Source organism: Girardinichthys multiradiatus, chromosome 24, assembly GCF_021462225.1.
Source record: "Girardinichthys multiradiatus isolate DD_20200921_A chromosome 24, DD_fGirMul_XY1, whole genome shotgun sequence".
NCBI lineage: Eukaryota > Metazoa > Chordata > Actinopteri > Cyprinodontiformes > Goodeidae > Girardinichthys > Girardinichthys multiradiatus.
Window position 1 is genome coordinate 16,414,532 of NC_061816.1, and position 18,187 is coordinate 16,432,718.

Genomic DNA, 18,187 nt, shown 5'->3' on the forward strand with positions numbered 1-18,187 from the left:
TTTATTTTTTTATTCAATTCAATTCAATTCAATTCAATTCAAAGATACTTTATTGATCCCCGAGGGGAAATTAGAATTCCAGTACAACCCATCCAAACATACATCACGACACAAGACAAGGGAGACGGGTCACCGAGGCTTTGCTGCCCACTCACAGGCGCTGCCCTTGCTAGATGAGAAAAGAGGCCACATTAGGTAAGTAGAGGGAAAAAATCATATTTCACACTTTATCCTTAGCAGGATACAGTTTGAGATTGCAAAAAAACCTCAGCACAAAGAAGCAACAGTTGACAAAACATCATGCCGGGAACGGTGAAGGTGGTGTGAGGGGGTGCATATGTTTATCTTGAGCATGTGTGTGTGTGCAAGTGAGTGTGTGCAAGTGAGTCCATGAAGCACTGTCACAGAGGCCATTGTCCTTGATGGTTCGTTGGAATGTTCATCAACCGGCCACAAAGTTCTGAGCAGGTCCACAGGTGTCCTCAGGGAAGGGAGGGGGCAGAGGGAGCAGAGCGTCATGTTTACATAACTTCCAGGAGAAGTTGAAGATAGCCGGCCATCAAGGCCGTGCAGGGGAGCCAGATTCAGAAAAACAATAATTATTTGGGTTAGGCTGACTCTTAATTTTCCGTCAGCCTTGAGAGTCTCGCTGGTGCTTCTCAAAGGCAAATCCAAACAGCCAAATTCCTGGTCTTTCTGCCAGATCCAAGCGAACAACTTTCTCCAAGATTTATCCCATTTCACCCCTGAGTCCAGGAACCGCAACCTGCCTGCGATCCTGTATAAGGATCACATCCAGTCTGCGATTCAGCTCACGTAACATCTCAGTCTGAGTGTTGATCGCTCTGAAGATCCCATCACACATGCCAGGCAGCCTTACAATGGCAAGAACAGCTGCTGACATTCTCCGAATTTCTCGATATGCCAGGTAACCGCTGACAACTTGAAAACTGCTTTTTGTATTTACTCAGGTCATCTTTGCCTGATACTAAATTTTATTTTTTTATCTGAAGCTTCCCTTACAGTAAAAATCTGCAGGGGAACCAAATACTTTTTCACAGCACTGTACGTTGAGCAAACGCATGACGTTTCAATGCAAACCACAACTAGTAGGCTATAATACTTTTGCTAAAGCAAGAAAACAAAACCAGCCTACTGCGATGTTACTTCTTTAATTGACACCACAATGCCTGCTTTATCCTTGCGTTTTTACACATTTGAGCTTAGTTGACTAGGTTATAGCTGTAGGTTGAGCTAAAGCACTAATCCCAAATATCCCCCCTCAGGCACACCATGAACTCTCTGTATGTAACAGCAGTTGTTGTGAGTGTTGTGTATTTGTGTGAGAGAGTGAGTATTTGCTTTAGGTTTCCATAGAAATATTAGCTCCTGGGGTTGAGTTGGTTGCTGCATCTAAATGGGTGGATTGTATTATGGTCTATATTTACTGTACTAACACACTCGGAGGGCCTTTGCACATCTGCCACAAAGCACATACGGATCTCCATGGAGACGGCTGAGCGGGAGAAAGTAAAAATAGTCTGAATCCCAAAGTGGAAGACAAGACAAATCACCTTTATGTACAGATCCCAACACCCAAATAAAGACTGGATATATGAGCTGATCAATTACAGAATGGATGGATAAATGCATCCCTAGAAGTGCTAAATGAATCATGTCAAATATTGCAAAAAGCTTTCCATATGAAAGATGCAATTCAAGACTTTAAGGACCCTAGAGCTCATGACTTATCCCACGCCAAGCATCCACCCACATTTGTTCCTTTTAACCAACCTCTCTGCAGCAGGCGGTGTTTGTGAAGAACCAGATCTACTCTTTGTCAAGACGTTTTCCTTGGTGACCACTCGGACGCTGCCTCCTTCTTCCCGGGCCTTGCTCAGAGAAGCCTCGGCTACCTCGTCTCTGCTCAAATACCTGGAAATAGAAGATTCACAGGCGTTACATAACCGGGGAGCTTGATGATGACAGCTGATTTATTTGCAAAGCATGGGGGAGTAGTTGCAGCGAGATGAAACCATAAACCGTCCCTGGACAGCAATAGCACCAGTTACGTATGATAGGACATTTGTTAGTCATCCTCTCTGTTCTGCAATAATCCTGGGATTCAACTGAATAAATGCAACAAACACAGTCACCCACATGGGAGGTAAAATTCAAAAACATTACCTCAGTGGCATTAAAATGTGCTTAAATGCTCTTATTTTTCCTTCCATTTCTTACCTTCTATCCCACCTGTGCACATTTATTCTGTTTGTCTTCTTCCCTAGTGAATCCCATTACTATTGCTGCTGGTGAAATCTAATTTCCCCACAGGGATCGTCAATCATCTAATATAATCCCTCGCTCCCTCCACAAGTTCTCATGGCCCTTGTAATACAGATGCCAGGCATGAAAGCTGAAATTGCCCACAACTTTACACGCCAATCTGGCTGAATTAAAATGACCCCGGTATGTCAGAGTTGAGACAAAATGCCGCGGCAGAAAAAGGCACCGAGATGTTTGCTCTGGACGAGAGAAAATTGTAGTGGTCTTGAGAGAAAAGTGACCAATCAAAAATATCCAGAACAAACATTAGGGGTCTCCACAGAGGGATGATACAACCCTCAAATGGTCTCCACTGAGCAATTATCTGTCCTCTCTCCTATAAGCTCTACAGAAACTCAGCGACGTGCTATTTTTGCTCCTTCTCTAGGCAAGTACAAATACAATGACAAAATACTCTTTTGTTTCACCACCTACGTACAATAACTGTTGTGTCAAAGCCTTTGTCTGGCCACATTTTGACACATTAAAAAATATATCTACTTCTCTCTGGATATAATTAAAAATGCATTAAGTAAAAGCTAAAATAACGTATCAACCTTAGCTGTGGTCATTTTCCAAGTGGTTGCTTTAATTATATTTGAAATTTAAAGCTGACGGAAAGTTAAGCCCCACCTTCTCTACTCTGGACAGCTTTTTAAACTCAGAGGAGACAATGATTATTATTTATTGAAATAACCTAAACTCACCACCTCATTTTCGCCCTAATTATGTTATTGTATTGTATTGTTATTTCTGTTATAAAAATAGCAATTACATACTGTTATAAGTTGCTATTGTAATAAACCTTTAAGTAGATGTCATGAAACCATGGCATTTTACCTAAATTTATCATACTGGGAGATTATCTTACTGGCTTATGCCTCATTGCCACCAAGTGGAAGGCATTGAGAACTATATTATAAACACACATGCATAGAAACCCTGTTTTCTATTCAGTAAAATCAGATGTATATATTTTTTAAAGTTAAATACCACCTGTTTTCCTTGTTCAATGAAAACATGTAGCCGGTAAATCAAATCATATAAGCAGAAAGGAGAAAACAACTCACTCATTTTTTGTGCCGTGCTCCAAGCCCAAAGCATCTGTTAGCTATGTTGTATCAAGCAAGAAAAGGGAATTCATCTCAGCAAAGTTTCACCAGCAGAGATAACAAGCCAGAGAAAGAAAAAGGCAAAAATACAGATTAAAAAGAAGAGGCCAGGAGGCACCTGCCGGGTGGTGTGGCCATTTTACAGACAATCAACTCTGGTGATGAAGATGTTCACTAATTGCAGCTCGGATCAATAATTAATGTATTTTCCGAGCATTTTTTCTGACACTTGTGTCAATTCTTGGATTTGCTTTGATTAAACTTTACAGCAGCCAGACTCACAGTGGCCCTGCCACGGCTGAAACAAAAATCAATGAACAGAACGGCTCCTAGAAAACCCAGAGAAATATTAATAATGCTTTAATATGAAAACAAATTTTCTGCACAGATAAGATACATTTACTGAGACTGAATGAGTTTCTTGCTTTTCCATGTTAATTGGAAGGTGCTGCCACTGTTCAACTCTGCCTTTAGTTTAGTTTTTTCTCCTACTTGGCCCTGCAGGCTTGGCAGCAACATTTATATGCATTTACACCACCTCCATCTGGCCAGAACGTTTCTTTGGGAGAGATATGGAAGGAAAGTAGAAAGGAAGAAAAAAAATACAGCAAAGATGGATGGCAGGAGGGAGAAAGTGGAGGAGAGACACATCAAAGTGGAGAAGTTTTTCTGGAAGCTGTAGGGAGATGAGGAAAAAGGTAAGCCTTCATCAAACACAAGAGCTTCCTTTGCTTCAAACGGCCCCAGCACAGAGGCTGGATGAAACGAGATACCTTAAACTAAACTGGAGTCCAACTGCGCTGCTGGGAGAGCGTGGATGTGTGAGCATATTTGCATTTTTTAATGCAGCCAGGAGCCTGGACAGTAATTCTGTATACTGAAGTGACTTCTGCTCCTTCCCTGTTATGATTCATACCAAAGAGAAGAGAAAATGCTCACTAATTTGGTAACTTCCAGTTATAGTCTATAGACCTGCAGCGTTTCTGCTAAAATTTGATTGGGGTTAAAATTTGCAATGTTTTCAGTCAAGGGGTATTCTGGAAATCAGTCTTCAATAATGAATAATCAATATTTAATTTGTGCAATATGGTTTGATTAAGCTTTGTTACATTATATAAATGTTTATAAAACAGTACCATTTATCTGAGGGGTTAATTCTTTATTCATCCATCAAGCCAGCTTTTAACAAATAAAAGATGCAGGGAGATTTCTGTCCCCTGTTGAAACTAGATATTTACATACCGCCTATAAAACATGTCTAAACCTTTTTTCTCTCTCTGTGTGACATGAAATCAACCTAAATGTTTCCTGTTTTAGGTTGATAAGAATTGTAAAAAACTATCTATGATTGCTAAATGCAAGAATAATAAGGATGTATGTGATTTCTCTTCAACATTTCTACAAATTCAGAGATTTCCTGATGATTCAATAGAATTGCTTTTTAAGCTATATAACAGGCCCATCCTCCTGAGGGAACTGCTGTAACGGAGTCTGGTTTGTAGGCTGCCTTGCCCTAAGCTCAGGGCTTCTTTTTGGCTATTCCAAAACCTTGACTTTGTTGTCCTTTAGCCACTTTGTAACTAATTTAAAGGTACGATCGAGGTCATTGTCCATTTGAAAGAACCATTTGTGCCCAAGCTTTAACTTTTTAGATGTTGCTTCAGTACTTCCACATAATGTTCTCTACTCATGACTCCATCTGTTTGATGAGATGCGCCAGTCTATCCTCCAACAAAAGACCCACACAACATGATGCTGCTACCCCTGTACTTCATAGATAAGATGGTGTTGCCAAGCCAACAAGCTTACTCCGTTTTCCTCCAACCGTAATAATGGTCAGGTCTTTGTCCCTGACAGCATTTACAAACTGTAATCGGGCTTTGTCTTATGCCTCTGGTGTAATAGCTTCTTGGTTGCTAGATTCAATGTAGTTAATGACACTCTCTTACCAGCTTCAGCCAACATTTTCACAAGGTCTTTAGCTATTGTTCTGGGGTTCATTAGGGCATTTTACACTAAAACATTTGCATGTAAACTTCTGACTTTTAGAAAGTCAGACGTTTACCTAAAATGGGGAAAGTGAAGGAAGATTCAATGTCAAACAATGAGGAAAAAAAAATTATTTTTTTAAGCAAATATCTGGTTTTAACTGCAGTTTTCTAATCATTACAAGAAAATAAAATCAAGAACTGGTTATCAGTGCCATCAAGTGCAACTTGATTAATTAAATTATTAACATTTACTTACTAAGGATTTAATTAGGCTACATAAACACAAACAATCCATATATAGATACTTACACTAATTGTCCTTTACAAACTACTACCAAAAGAGAGCTTTTTTGAGAAGGAAATTGAATATTCTAAAATAAATCTTAGTGAGATTTGTCAGTGGCTCCAAGGGCTAGCTTTTTCCAGTTGGTTCCCATACTAATATCTCTTGGCTGGATTGGCAGGAAAATCTTAGCACGAACAGCTGTTCTTTCAGATGGTAGGTCAACCTAACAGGCAGGGCTATTGGTTCTGGCTAAGAAGTTTAGGATTTCTTAGTGGTTCCCCACTTTGGATTAGGAATAGGTTTAGAAACGAGGATGATTTCAATTAAAGAAGCTACTAAATAATGATGGACCGCTGAAGTGGATAGAGGAAAACTGGAATCTTTCATAGCTGTCTACAAAAACAGAAAAACAGTGACGCATACTATATATATATACACACACATATATATATATATATATATATATATACATATATATATATATATATACATATATATATATATATATACACACACACATATATATATATATATATATATATATATATACATATATATATATATATATATATATATATACACACACATATATATATATATATATATATATACATATATATATATATATATATATATATACACACACATATATATATATATATATATATATATATATATACATATATATATATATATATATATACATATCTATTTAGGATTTGGACAAACACAGTTAAGTGTAGGCGTCAGTTCAATCTGAGGTGGTCATGAGTACTACAGTAAATGGATGGATATTACCAAAAACATCTAATAATGTACCCAGTATTATACTATACAGTTTTGACAGCTCCAATGAATTTAAAGACATTGCAGAGGTGTGATTAAGGAATATGACAGCCCTGACAAAACCCAGCAGTCAACCAGATCAGAACCAGATCATTTGCAGACAGTGTTCAACTGATGGCTGGTTGATACACAGCTGCAGGGGCGCTGCTGTAGGGTCAGGGTGGCAGTGGGAAGCTGACAGCATACCTTCAGAGCTGCAGACAGCCATCAGGCTATGTCCGGGCCGGCCTATGGTTCTGCATGAAGGCAAGACCCGACTCAGCTGTGTGAAATCAAACTAATGAGCTGCTGGTTTGTTGTGGGCCGGTTGAAGCTGTCTGATTGATTGCTGCTTTCAGAGTACACACACTCCGCAGCCTTATTTTTAGTGGCACACAGGAGATAATTTCAGTTGGTTTGGTGGATGTGAAAGAAACAGAGAGCTTCTAATTCACTCTGGACACGTGCACACCAATTACCCTTAGTATTAAAACACCTGAGAGGTGAACTGACTGCACACAAAGAATCTAATTACGCATGTTGGAAAACCATGGATTCACATTTCAAGCCAAGTACACAGAACAAATTCAATTCTCTGGAAAGATTTTTCTCTTTTTCTAACAATGATTAAACCATAATAATTAAAACAGGAAACGAATCAATGGATAGTTTACAAAATACATTATAAATAATTAAAAAATTCATAATAAATAAAAACCAATTTTATTTTCAAAAACCATATTTAATTATGAACTAATTAATTATTTCATGGCCCCAAACTGCTGCACATCATAAATCTATCTTATGAGCCAAACCTATCCATCAAAAACAGTGGGCGGGGTTTATATGGCTATATGGATATAGCCGATAGATTAGAGTAATATGCAGAATACCCAATCAGATGTTAAGGACAATTTAATGACAAAATTGAATAAATATATATAATTTTAACATACAATGAATTCAGATTTAATAAATAATTTTGACCTCAATTAAAATAAACATTTAAAAATGATTGACTTATTTAAATCATTTTGATTTATTAATGTCTGTATTTCCAATTTTTTGTTAAGTGTAAAATATATCACTACAGATTTATGTATCTATCAGATTGTGACACCATAAGGTCTCCACAGAGCGTTCACCATGCAACAAGAGCTAAAAACATATTTTAGGTACTAAAGAACTGTATTTGCCTGTCAACAATAGGTTTAACTACAAATAATTGTTGACATGAACACCCCACAATATCCCACGGTAATATAGCTTCCTAAGGAGAGGGGTTTTGACATCAAAAAGTACCCAAAGAGTCACTGAGATCCATACATATGAGGTCCACTAAGGTCAGGATCCACAGCCTAAAAGAACACAATTTGGCTAAATCCGTCTGTTCCTATTGAATTATTGGTGTCAGCCGAATATTGTATGAGCTGCTAGAAAAGATGGATCTCAAATAAGAAATTATCTTTAACTGTCAACAATGGAAAGAAAATAACCCCAACAATAAGCTTTACAAACACACTATATAATGAAAAGTATGAAATCCAGCTGATTCGTAGGCAAAGAGGTAATTGTTATATAAAGTGCAATCCATCGTTTGGAAATGTGTTTAGTTGCTCTGGAGAAGAGTTTGAATTTTACCAATAATAAACATCAGTCAGTTCCAACTTGAGATTTCAATGTACATTGGGAATCTAGTATTTCCAGCTGGGGGTGTAGAGTCAGAGAGATGTGGGCATTTTATTAGGGAGGCAGAAAGTATTAAATTACCAAATCAGAAGCGTGGGACCAGTCTAGTATGAATCATCCCAGACACTTGGTCCCAACTGCTGTAAGTCTGAATAATCTTCTTAGTATTGCTTCTAAAATGTCGTCAGGACCCTCAACAACTACAGCCTCAATCACACAACAATCTTGTAATTTGCATAAGTAACAACATGCCTGATTTAACACATTAAATTATTGATAGTGTATATAAAGTTTCACAAGTTGTGCAGTCTAGGTTGATTGTTCAGTTGTTCAAGATTGGTTCAAGAGAATTATGTATTTATTTTTTGTATTACTATGTCCTATAGAGTGCACCTAGACCATACTCTTTGTAGCCATCAACAAGCTTCTGGCATAATTCTGGCTGAATATTTTTTGACTCTTCTTAGCAGAAACTGAGTTCATTTAAATGGGTTAATTCCTGGTACAAATATGGCTTTTATGTGCGACTCATTAAAATTGAATAGGGTTCAGTTCAGAACCTTTTCAGAAGCTTATTCTTAGCCTGCTTTATCCTTTACAAAAAAGGCTTGATGTCTGTTTGAGATGATTGACCTGTTGGATCACCCAGTTCTATTCAGGTTCAAACATCTGACCCGAACTGGTCTGGTCTGGTCTGACCCCCAGAACAGAAGAAACAGGTTAGGATGTTCAAAAGTCCAGGAACCACTGAGGTTTAAGCCTACTATGAGCTGGAAAAGAGGGTGCCAACCAAGAAAGACGCTCCAAAATGTTCTTCAAACTTAAATGAAATCTGCCGCTGCCCACATGAACAAGCTAAATGCCTTCTGGAGAAAGGTTTTATGCTCATCTAGACAAAGGTTCAGCCATTTTCCCACAATGTCAAGTGTTTTGTAAACAACACTGTATCAGCTGTAAAGCAGGGTGGTGGCAGCATCATGCTGAGGAGCTATGAAGCTAGGAGGTAAAGTTACATTGAAATTTATCACTTTTGACCTCAAATCAACATGTAGATCGGACATGTCAAACTCTAGTCTGTCCAACACACCTCCATCATATGGTTGAATAACCTCTTCAGCATGCAGTCAAGACCTAAAGTCCTGCTAATTACCTAAATATTTCATTCAAGAAGCAGAGGCACATATAAAAGTTGCAGAACACCGGCCCCTGAAGACTGAAGTTGGACACCCATGATCTAGCTTGCACATAATTTGGACAGTGATCCCAGCCATAAACACAAACAGGTTCTGGAATGGATAACACTCCAGAAAAGTGTTATTAAACAGTAAATTAAAATGCCTAAATGCATTTGCGATCACACCCATGATGAGTGCATGTAAACATTTGATCTGTTCTGTATCTCTAAGATGTGTTGGGGTAACTCTGAAAGCAGCAGCGACTTCCAGTAGGCAGGATGCAAACTGGATTAAAACCCTCTCACCTCTCAACATCTTTGTAAATCACCACAAGAGGCTCCTGATGAAAACATCCAGAGTGTTGGAAACCCGGGCAAAGTGCATTAAGTGTGAAATATTTGAAAACTGAGCGTCTCAGTGCTACGAAGGTGAGTTGTGATCGTCCCGCTGAGCCGAAGCTGGAGCTTGATTGGTTCTGATTAGTGAATAAATCAAACAGGTATCAAATCAAGCTGGGCCAATTGCCTCCTACTCTCACCTTGATTAGGTTCATGCACCCAAACGTGTTCCCCAGTTGAGAAACCGTCTCTCTTACTTAAGCACACACACAAACAAGAGTCCACTGTGTAATTGGCAAACTCTCCCTGCCTTTACCCAAGCCAGCTGTAATTAGTGTGCCAGCAACAATGCTTGTTTGTCAAAAAACGCACATCTACACGCACGCAACACTCATCTCATCCTCCATTATGCCTCAGCTAACACCCTTTCATACACCCACACACACACATGGGCACATACAGATACTATTCAGCCTTTGCATGGCGCCTGGGGTAGTTAGTATTTACAAATCGGCTCGTTTTTCTGTGAAATCTAACACCGCGCTCCTTGGTTTCTGACACTATGTTGGGAACTGATTCATCTCACCATTTACACAGAGTTAAAATGTCTACCAACAAGGAGGTGCCTTGTTAAATCATTGCTTACTGATTTGTTCATGGGGCAGACGGGGTTTTCAATCGTTTTTTACAGTTCATGGATTTATCAGAGCTCACACAGCTGACCCTTAGCTAGTCCAAATACTCCACTTAAAATGATGGAAGGAGGATGTACCAATGAACACGTTTGAACACGTTAGAGAAATGGATCTTACAGGATAAAGATTAATTTGGATTTATGTTGCTGTCTGCAGTGATGCTAATCGGTGTAGCTTGTTTGTGAAATAAGACAATCGCTTGCAAAAGTACGCATACAGTTTGAACTTTTTCACATTTTGTCACGTTACTCCAATGCATTTCACTGGAATATTCTGTAATAGAACAAAGCATAATTCTGAAATGCAGAAAAGGTGTACATACTTTCTAAATCTCTTACAAATAACATCTGAAGAGTGAGGCACCCATTTGTTTTCAGCCCTTCACCCTGACACCTCATATAAAATCTGGTGCAACAAATCGTCTCAGAAGTCAACAAATTAGTAAATTGAGTTCACCTGGATTAGGAATGGACTTTGACTGGGCCATTGTAACACATGAATAAGCTTTTATCTAAACCATTTTATTGTGGCTCTTACTGTATTATTGCCCCAGTCTCAAATATTTTGCAGCCTCCAACAGGTTTTCTTCCAGGATTGCACTGTTTAGCTCCAGCCATCCTCATTTCAACTCTAAACGGCTTTCCCACTGCATGACTCTGCCACCACCATGCTTCACCCAATGGATGGCATGTTCAGGGTGTTATGCACTTTTAATTTTCCACCTCACTCGCCATGTTACATTAAGGCAAAAGGGTCTTATTCGACCAGAACACCTTCTTCTACGTTTGCAGACTAAACTTTGTGAGGCTTTCTTTCTATAAAGGCTTTCTTCTTGTCACTCTTCCAGGAAGAGAATACAAAAATATTTACATAATATACAAGTTAAATCTTTCTGGAACATTCTACATTAATAAGATAAATTGTTGAGAGTGTAGGTTGTGCTAGGGTGTTTCTTGACATGCAAAAAATATTGTTGCTGTGTCCAGTGCTATTTAATCATCGTGTAAGCTGCTGCCACCCACAGGCCAACAGTGGTTTTAAATGCTGATACTAACACTTGATATAAAACACATGATATAAAAACATGTGAAAAAAACATATTTAAAAATTGTTAGCAATTCCATTCCCGCAGTATGATGCTGCCACAACCATGTTTCACCATGTTCAGGGGAATGTGCAGTGTTAGCTTTTCACCACACAGCATTTTGCATGCAGTTTCATGGTTTCATCTGACCAGAGCACATTCTTCTGTGTCTGCTTGGCCCCAGCAAGGCTTGTGTCAAACTGCAATCAGGATCTCTTATGGCTTTAGTTCAACAATAGCATTCAATTTGCCTCTTTTACATAAAGGCCAAATTTGTGGAGTGTATGACTAATAGTTGTCCTGTTGACAGCTTCTCCTACCTGAGCTGTTGATGTTTGCTCCTCCAGAGTTAACATGGCCCTCTCTGCGGCTTCTCTGATTAACTGCTGGCCTATCAGTTTAGGTGGACAATCCATTTCCTCTTTGCAGTTGTGCTATGCCTTCTAACAAACTTCTAACAAACTTCTGAGGCCTTCACAGAAGAGCTGACATTATACTGAAATCAAATTACACTGAGGTGGAATAATAATTTTTTACTAATAGGGTGTCTTCTGAGGGGAATTGTTGCATTAGATTTTCCTTAGGGGTATAAGAGTGAAGATGATTTTATTTATTTTCATATTAATTTTATTTATGATCAATTTTAAAAACAATGTATCACTCTCCTTCTGCTTTACAATTATGCTTTACTTTTTTTGCTCTATTGTAAAATCCAACAAAAATCCAATGAATTTTGTGGTTTTAATATTATAAAATGCAAAAAAAGTGAATCATGTATGACTTTATTGGTAGAAACAGATGTAGAATCTGACCTCTTGGTGCTGGAGTGAGGACGCTGGTTGGCAGCCAGCTGCTGCAGGCCCAGGGTAGGGCTGTGGAAGAGAAAGCCGCCGCGTCGAAGCAGCTTCTGCTTCATGGCTGCCAGGCTGCTCCACTCCTGAACGAATCTCAGCACCTGCGGGCAGGGAGGCGGGGGAGGAGAGACGCGACAACTCACTTTAGGCTCATTTTCAATTTGAAGCTGCTGGAGCCTTCATCTTTATCACAAATTGATGCCTCGGACGTTGGAGCTTTTTCGAAAATCAAAACATTTTCTCATTTTTGAGAATACTCCACGAGCTGAAAAGAAACAATTCAAACTGAGACAGTTTTCCAGACAGCCGAACAAAACTCATCAAAGCATCAGAGAGATGTGTATACTTTCAGCCAAATGAAGTATTCAAAGAAAATCCAGTGAAAATAAAGCGAATAGCCCTCTGGTCACCAAAGTATAATGGGCAATTTACCAACATATATTACACTTGAGAAGTGTTTATCTTCATAAATGATACCCACTGTCAAAAGAGATGACTTGTGTGGAGAAAACATTGTGTTATTGGGACATTTTTGAGCTGTCATAACTTTATATCCTACTTTTATAAGTGGTTGAGCAGCTGATGAGGAATAGTTTGATAGAAATGTTCATTAAAATTCCTCACTCATTTAAAACCAGGCTAGTCTGAAGATGAAATGGCACTAAAGACACTTTATTTTCCTTTACAACCTAATGCCAATCAAATCTACCAAGACATGAATGAATGAATGAATGAATTAATGTTTTATCATTCATAGCAAGCTGCAACAAAATTAAGAGTGCTGCTCCTTCAGTGCATGTCACATTCACACAATAATTACTAAACTAAATAAAATTATCATAAAAAATGCTGTTGACCTTTTTAAAGTATGTTTTATGCTCATTTACTGCTACGGTGGCTCTAGGAAAAAAACTGTTCTAGAATGTGGAGGTGCAGGTTCTCACTGACCTGTACCTCCTGCCTGACAGTGTCATGATTTGGGGGTGTTTGGTTTTTGGTGGTGGGTTTTTCCTCTTATGTTTCTCACAGATGAGTTTTGGAACCTGCTTCTGTTTATTGTTGTAGAGGTGGGTCTATGTTTTGGTTTCTTCTGATTGTTGTATTCTGTTCATATTGCTTTCTGGATTATGTTCTGTTATTGCTATGTTTCTTAGGTTTAATTATGTCCGGGTAGTATTTAGTTCCTGCCAGGCTTTGTTTTCACTCTCTGTCTCTGTTAAGCAATCAGCTTCATTCAGCCCACCTGCACCATGTCAATCAGCTTTTGTTTTTCCCCTGTGTCTCGCAATACATATACACCATCATTCTGTTCATTCCTCGTGGAAACATTTCAGCTCCTCTGATTCATGCCATGCCATTTTCTGCCATCACCTGCTTAAGTGAGTTTTATTTATTAAATCAGTTTTCTCGCCACCGCTGCTTGCTGTGGTCTGCATTCTGGGGTCTACCGCCACACCTAACTTAACAGACGGGAGGAGATGAAACTGGCAGTAGCTGGGGTGTGTAAAGTTCTTTACAATGTTTAGAATGCTTTGGTAGCAGGACAATGCGTTGTTGTCAAGATTGGGCTACCTATGATTTTCTTTCTGCACTGTGAACCATATGCTACAGGGACTTTTTTGTCTGCTTCTGTGCAGATTTTGTACCACACAGACATCAGGATACTCTCTACTGCAGAGCGCTAGAAGACAACCAGCAGAGTCTTCTTCAGGTTGTTTGTTTTTGGCAGTCTTAAAAAATACACACTACAGGCCCTCCTTAATGACTGCAGTGGGGTTAGCAGCCCAGGGCTGATCGTCAGGGATGTAGACCCCCACGTACTTGAATGTCTAGACCCTCATCACACAACTCTATTTATCAACAGAGGAGCCGGTTCCAGTTGCTGCTCCCTCCTGAAGTCCAGGATCAGCTCCTTTGTCTTTGTGGTATTCAGTTAAAACTTATTCTTCTTGCGTAACACTGACAAATTCTCTATTTTGTCCCTGTAATGAGTCTCATCTTCCCCTGAGATGACCCAACATCAGCAGTGTCATTTGCTACTGTGATTATGGTATTGGATAAGTGTGTTGCAATACAGCAAAGGATATATAGGGAGTAGATAATGGGACTGAGTACACAGCCCTGCAGAGCTCCAGTGCTGAGTGTAATGGAGGTGGATAGGAAGGCCCAAGCCTGACAATCTGGAAGTGGTTAGTAACACATGTTTGGACACAGCAAACATGTGGCTAAACATCCTCTGGTCAGAGCAGATTGAAATTTAACTATTTGGCTTACATGCAAAATGCCATGTCTGATGGAAAACTGCTACTGTACATCACCCTGAACACAATTCCACGTTGGAGCATGAGGGTGGGAAAATCATGCTGTGCAGATGCTTTTGTTGAGCAGGGACAGAAGAGCTGGTCAGAGTTAACAGGAAGATGGATGGAGCCTAATACAGGGAGATATATGTGCTGCATTGTGTTGGTTAATCACATGCAATCCCAATAAAATACATTTAGGTTTGTGGCTGTGATTTGACCAAATGTGTCAAAGTTTGAGTTGTTCTACTATTGTAAGGCACTGTATAAGTATAGGAAAAGTATATTAAGATAACATTTATGTCTTATTTGTGGTCTATCTGAACCTGAGAAGAATTACACAAAGACGTAGTCATTTAGGAGCGAGTTCTCTAAAAGCAACACCACTAAGCCTTATTTCACACTGATATTATATACTTGTGTGCAGTTTTGAAAGATTAATAGCTTCAACAATAAAGAAATGTTCTGTTTCTTCAGCAAAATTTCCCCAGTCCATCTTGCTCAAGTTGAACCTACAGAGTACAACTGAAATATAATAAAATTCATATGTAGTAATTAATTTACTTACAGTAGCTTCTGCAGAATTTGCACAGCCCTGCTACCCTGTTTAAACTGCATCACTGCCCACATTAAACTGTTTGCCTAGTATTGATTGCGAGGGACAATCGGAGGGTAACAGGGCATAAATGATGGGTCAGAGGATGGATGGAACTCACGCCTCAGTTTTACAAAGCAAAATAAACAACGCGACAGGTGGGACGTCTGACAGCAGCTCTGATACTGCTGCGGCAGATTTCAGGATTTAATACGCGCAGGGTCGTTTGAGGCGATGATCCGTCTTCTTTAACGACCCTCATAAACCGTACTTTCTCTTTTGCTGTTCTCCTCGGCAATGAGGAACCCTTATACCATCACTTGCCTCTTTTCCCTGTTCCTCAACTCCATCCTGCCTTTTCACCATCCCTCTCCGGGCTCCTGCACACGTTTTATTTCAAAATTCTGTATTTTCAGACCCAAATTTCCAGAGGTCTTAGTTTGTGTTTTAGCTTTTTTAATGAATTTACTAAAACTATTTCTACTGTGATCCAGCTTTAATGGATGGATATGGAGTCCTGCAAAAAACAGAGTGGGAGAGTGGGAAGAAGTATGGATGGATGGACGGATGGACAGATGTATGGATGGATGTACGGATGGATGGATGGATGGATGGATGTACAGATGGGTGGATGTACGGATGGATGGATGATGTACAGATGTACAGATGGATGGATGGATACCATACTTATCAAGATCTTTTCCAGCAGATGGAAACTGCTCAAATCAAATTCCAGGTTATCCAGACGCATAAGAACCCGGGCCATTTAGGCCCTGAAGAGAGAGAAAGTAGTCCACTGTCCACCCATCTGTCAGTCTCTAAACTCTCTGATCGGAGGTATTATTAGTTTCATACGACAGTCACATGCAGGGCATGGGCAGGTTTAATATGCCCCTTCACTGCTTGTGTCTCATCTTTATTTGGTCAGTGGAATTAAGAAGAGCTCTCCAAAGAAGGCCATATAAACTAAATCATCTCTGAAATTTTGGCAATTCCTAAAGCAGCCTGTGATAAAATTAACTTCCAACTCCTATCTGAAGTCGGCGCTGAATTTGATTTCATCCTAAAAGTTCCCCTTTCGAATCAATCAAAGAATATAAACAAGTTTTGAAACAAAACATCAGCTCTATTTTCATTTGCCTTGAAATTGTTTCAGCAGGGATGACAAATTATGGTGGTCCATCCCTCCTGTGGGAGCTCTCATGCAGAGTCCTCATGCACACCCACACACACATCCATGAACTTCAAAGAAAACAGACAACACATGCAATTTCTGTGCCTAGCGGGAAGGGCAGACCTGTATTCGATTTTCCCGGTGCCGGCTGAAGGCCTCGGGCAGGTCTTCCCAGTTGGTTAGCTTGATGTCCAGAGGGATGAAGCTCAAGTTCAGTGAAGCTCCATCCTACAAGATGAGGAGACAGAGATGTTGGCGGGGACATGAAGAATGATTAACCACCAGGGAGTGGGTTCTAATATCAGTCATAAACATCTTAAAGCCAGCTAATATAAAGTATACAGAGATGCACTGCTGTGTTGCATTTCAAATACCTCAGTTTTTAGTTTGCTTATGTATTCCAACTGTGACTAAGCATGGCTAAATTCGTAAGGTGAACGTGTTTTGGTCCAAAATGTGTGTAGCAACCCAACCACAAAAGACCTTGTAAAAATGCTGACTAAAGGAAGTAAGAGTCTCATTGCCCATTGTTAAACAACTCCTAATCCAACATTGGCTGAAAAGCCACTCAGCAAGTAATTTGATCCAAGTCCTATAGTTTAAATGCAGTTCTATTAAATGTTGAGGAAATGCAACAGGAAACATATTTATTGGTGTTCTGCATTTTTGATAAACTTTAAAAATAACCCTTTTTTTGTATCTTGGGTTCAAAGTACAATGTCACAGAGGAACAAGCAGAACTATAGAAATTAGTTTTTTATGTGTACAATGTATTAATACTAAAATAAACAATGAAGTCCATGTTACAAATATGCTCAAATCAATCTCTATGTACTACTAAAATTAAGCTGGAGATACGGACAGTTATTTGGTCCTTCAACTGCAAAACCCAAATTGTCACGGTAATTAGAAACCCAATATCCAGTTCTGCAGAGTTCACATGCAATTAGTTTCATTACGTACCCTGTCTCAGTTTGCACTAAAACTTTGGGTATCTTTAGCCAAGCAATCAGATTTCTAATTACTAACTTCCAAAACTTGAATCCAATTACATTCAAGTTCTCTAATCTGGCCACACTTTATTCTTTATTGGTTTCCATGGTAATTCCTGTGGTAACCAAGCAGCTTGTTAGCGATCTCAGTTGTTTTCTCTCTTTCTTATGATGCACGTTTGAAGATGGTGTTTCTTCTGAGACACTTTGCATGCATTAGCATCAATAATGAAGAATAGGGAGAAAAACATGCGTATACCACTAAGACTGTCCCTTTCTGCAATTATAGGTAATCATACTGCAGTGGTCTAGCGGTAACAGTATAATCATTGGAAAAAAATAACCTAAGTAAAAAACATTTTCCTAGTTATTATGGCTTCATTAGCTCTAACTACAGTCAATTTAAAGCCTGGGAAGCCACTTACCCTCAGAATTAACTCCAATCAACCAATAGCCACTGTGCCACACACTGGGCACATTTTACAAGGGGAAAAAAAAGCTGACCAGTGAAATGCCACATTCTGGATTTCAGCAGCCAGAGCCACGTCAAGCCTGGAGATGAGGGCCCAAGAAGAAAGGAAAAAAGATAAAGTCTAAAGGTTAACACCTGCCAACAGCCGACACAGGGATTTGGAGATATATATCAACATTAGGAAGTTTTTCTTGAGCTGCAGCGGTCTTGCTCAGAGCCCCTCATGTTTATTTGGATTATAGTAAAATAAATATCATGGAGAGGCAGGGGAACAGTACAG

The 18,187-nt window shown here is 39.3% G+C and overlaps 1 protein-coding gene across 2 annotated transcripts in view; it reads right to left on the minus strand.

Moving 5' to 3' along the window:
* The window catches only part of zranb3 (zinc finger, RAN-binding domain containing 3), a 97,127-nt gene that overhangs the window by 11,569 nt on the left and 67,371 nt on the right, over positions 1-18,187 (minus strand). For both annotated transcript variants that reach the window (XM_047355505.1, XM_047355504.1), the window contains 3 exons: positions 16,567-16,671; positions 12,333-12,475; positions 1,795-1,935 (listed from right to left, as the gene is read on the minus strand). In XM_047355505.1, the coding sequence (XP_047211461.1) occupies positions 1,795-1,935; positions 12,333-12,475; positions 16,567-16,671 (389 nt within the window). The remainder of the gene's footprint in view (positions 1-1,794; positions 1,936-12,332; positions 12,476-16,566; positions 16,672-18,187) is intronic.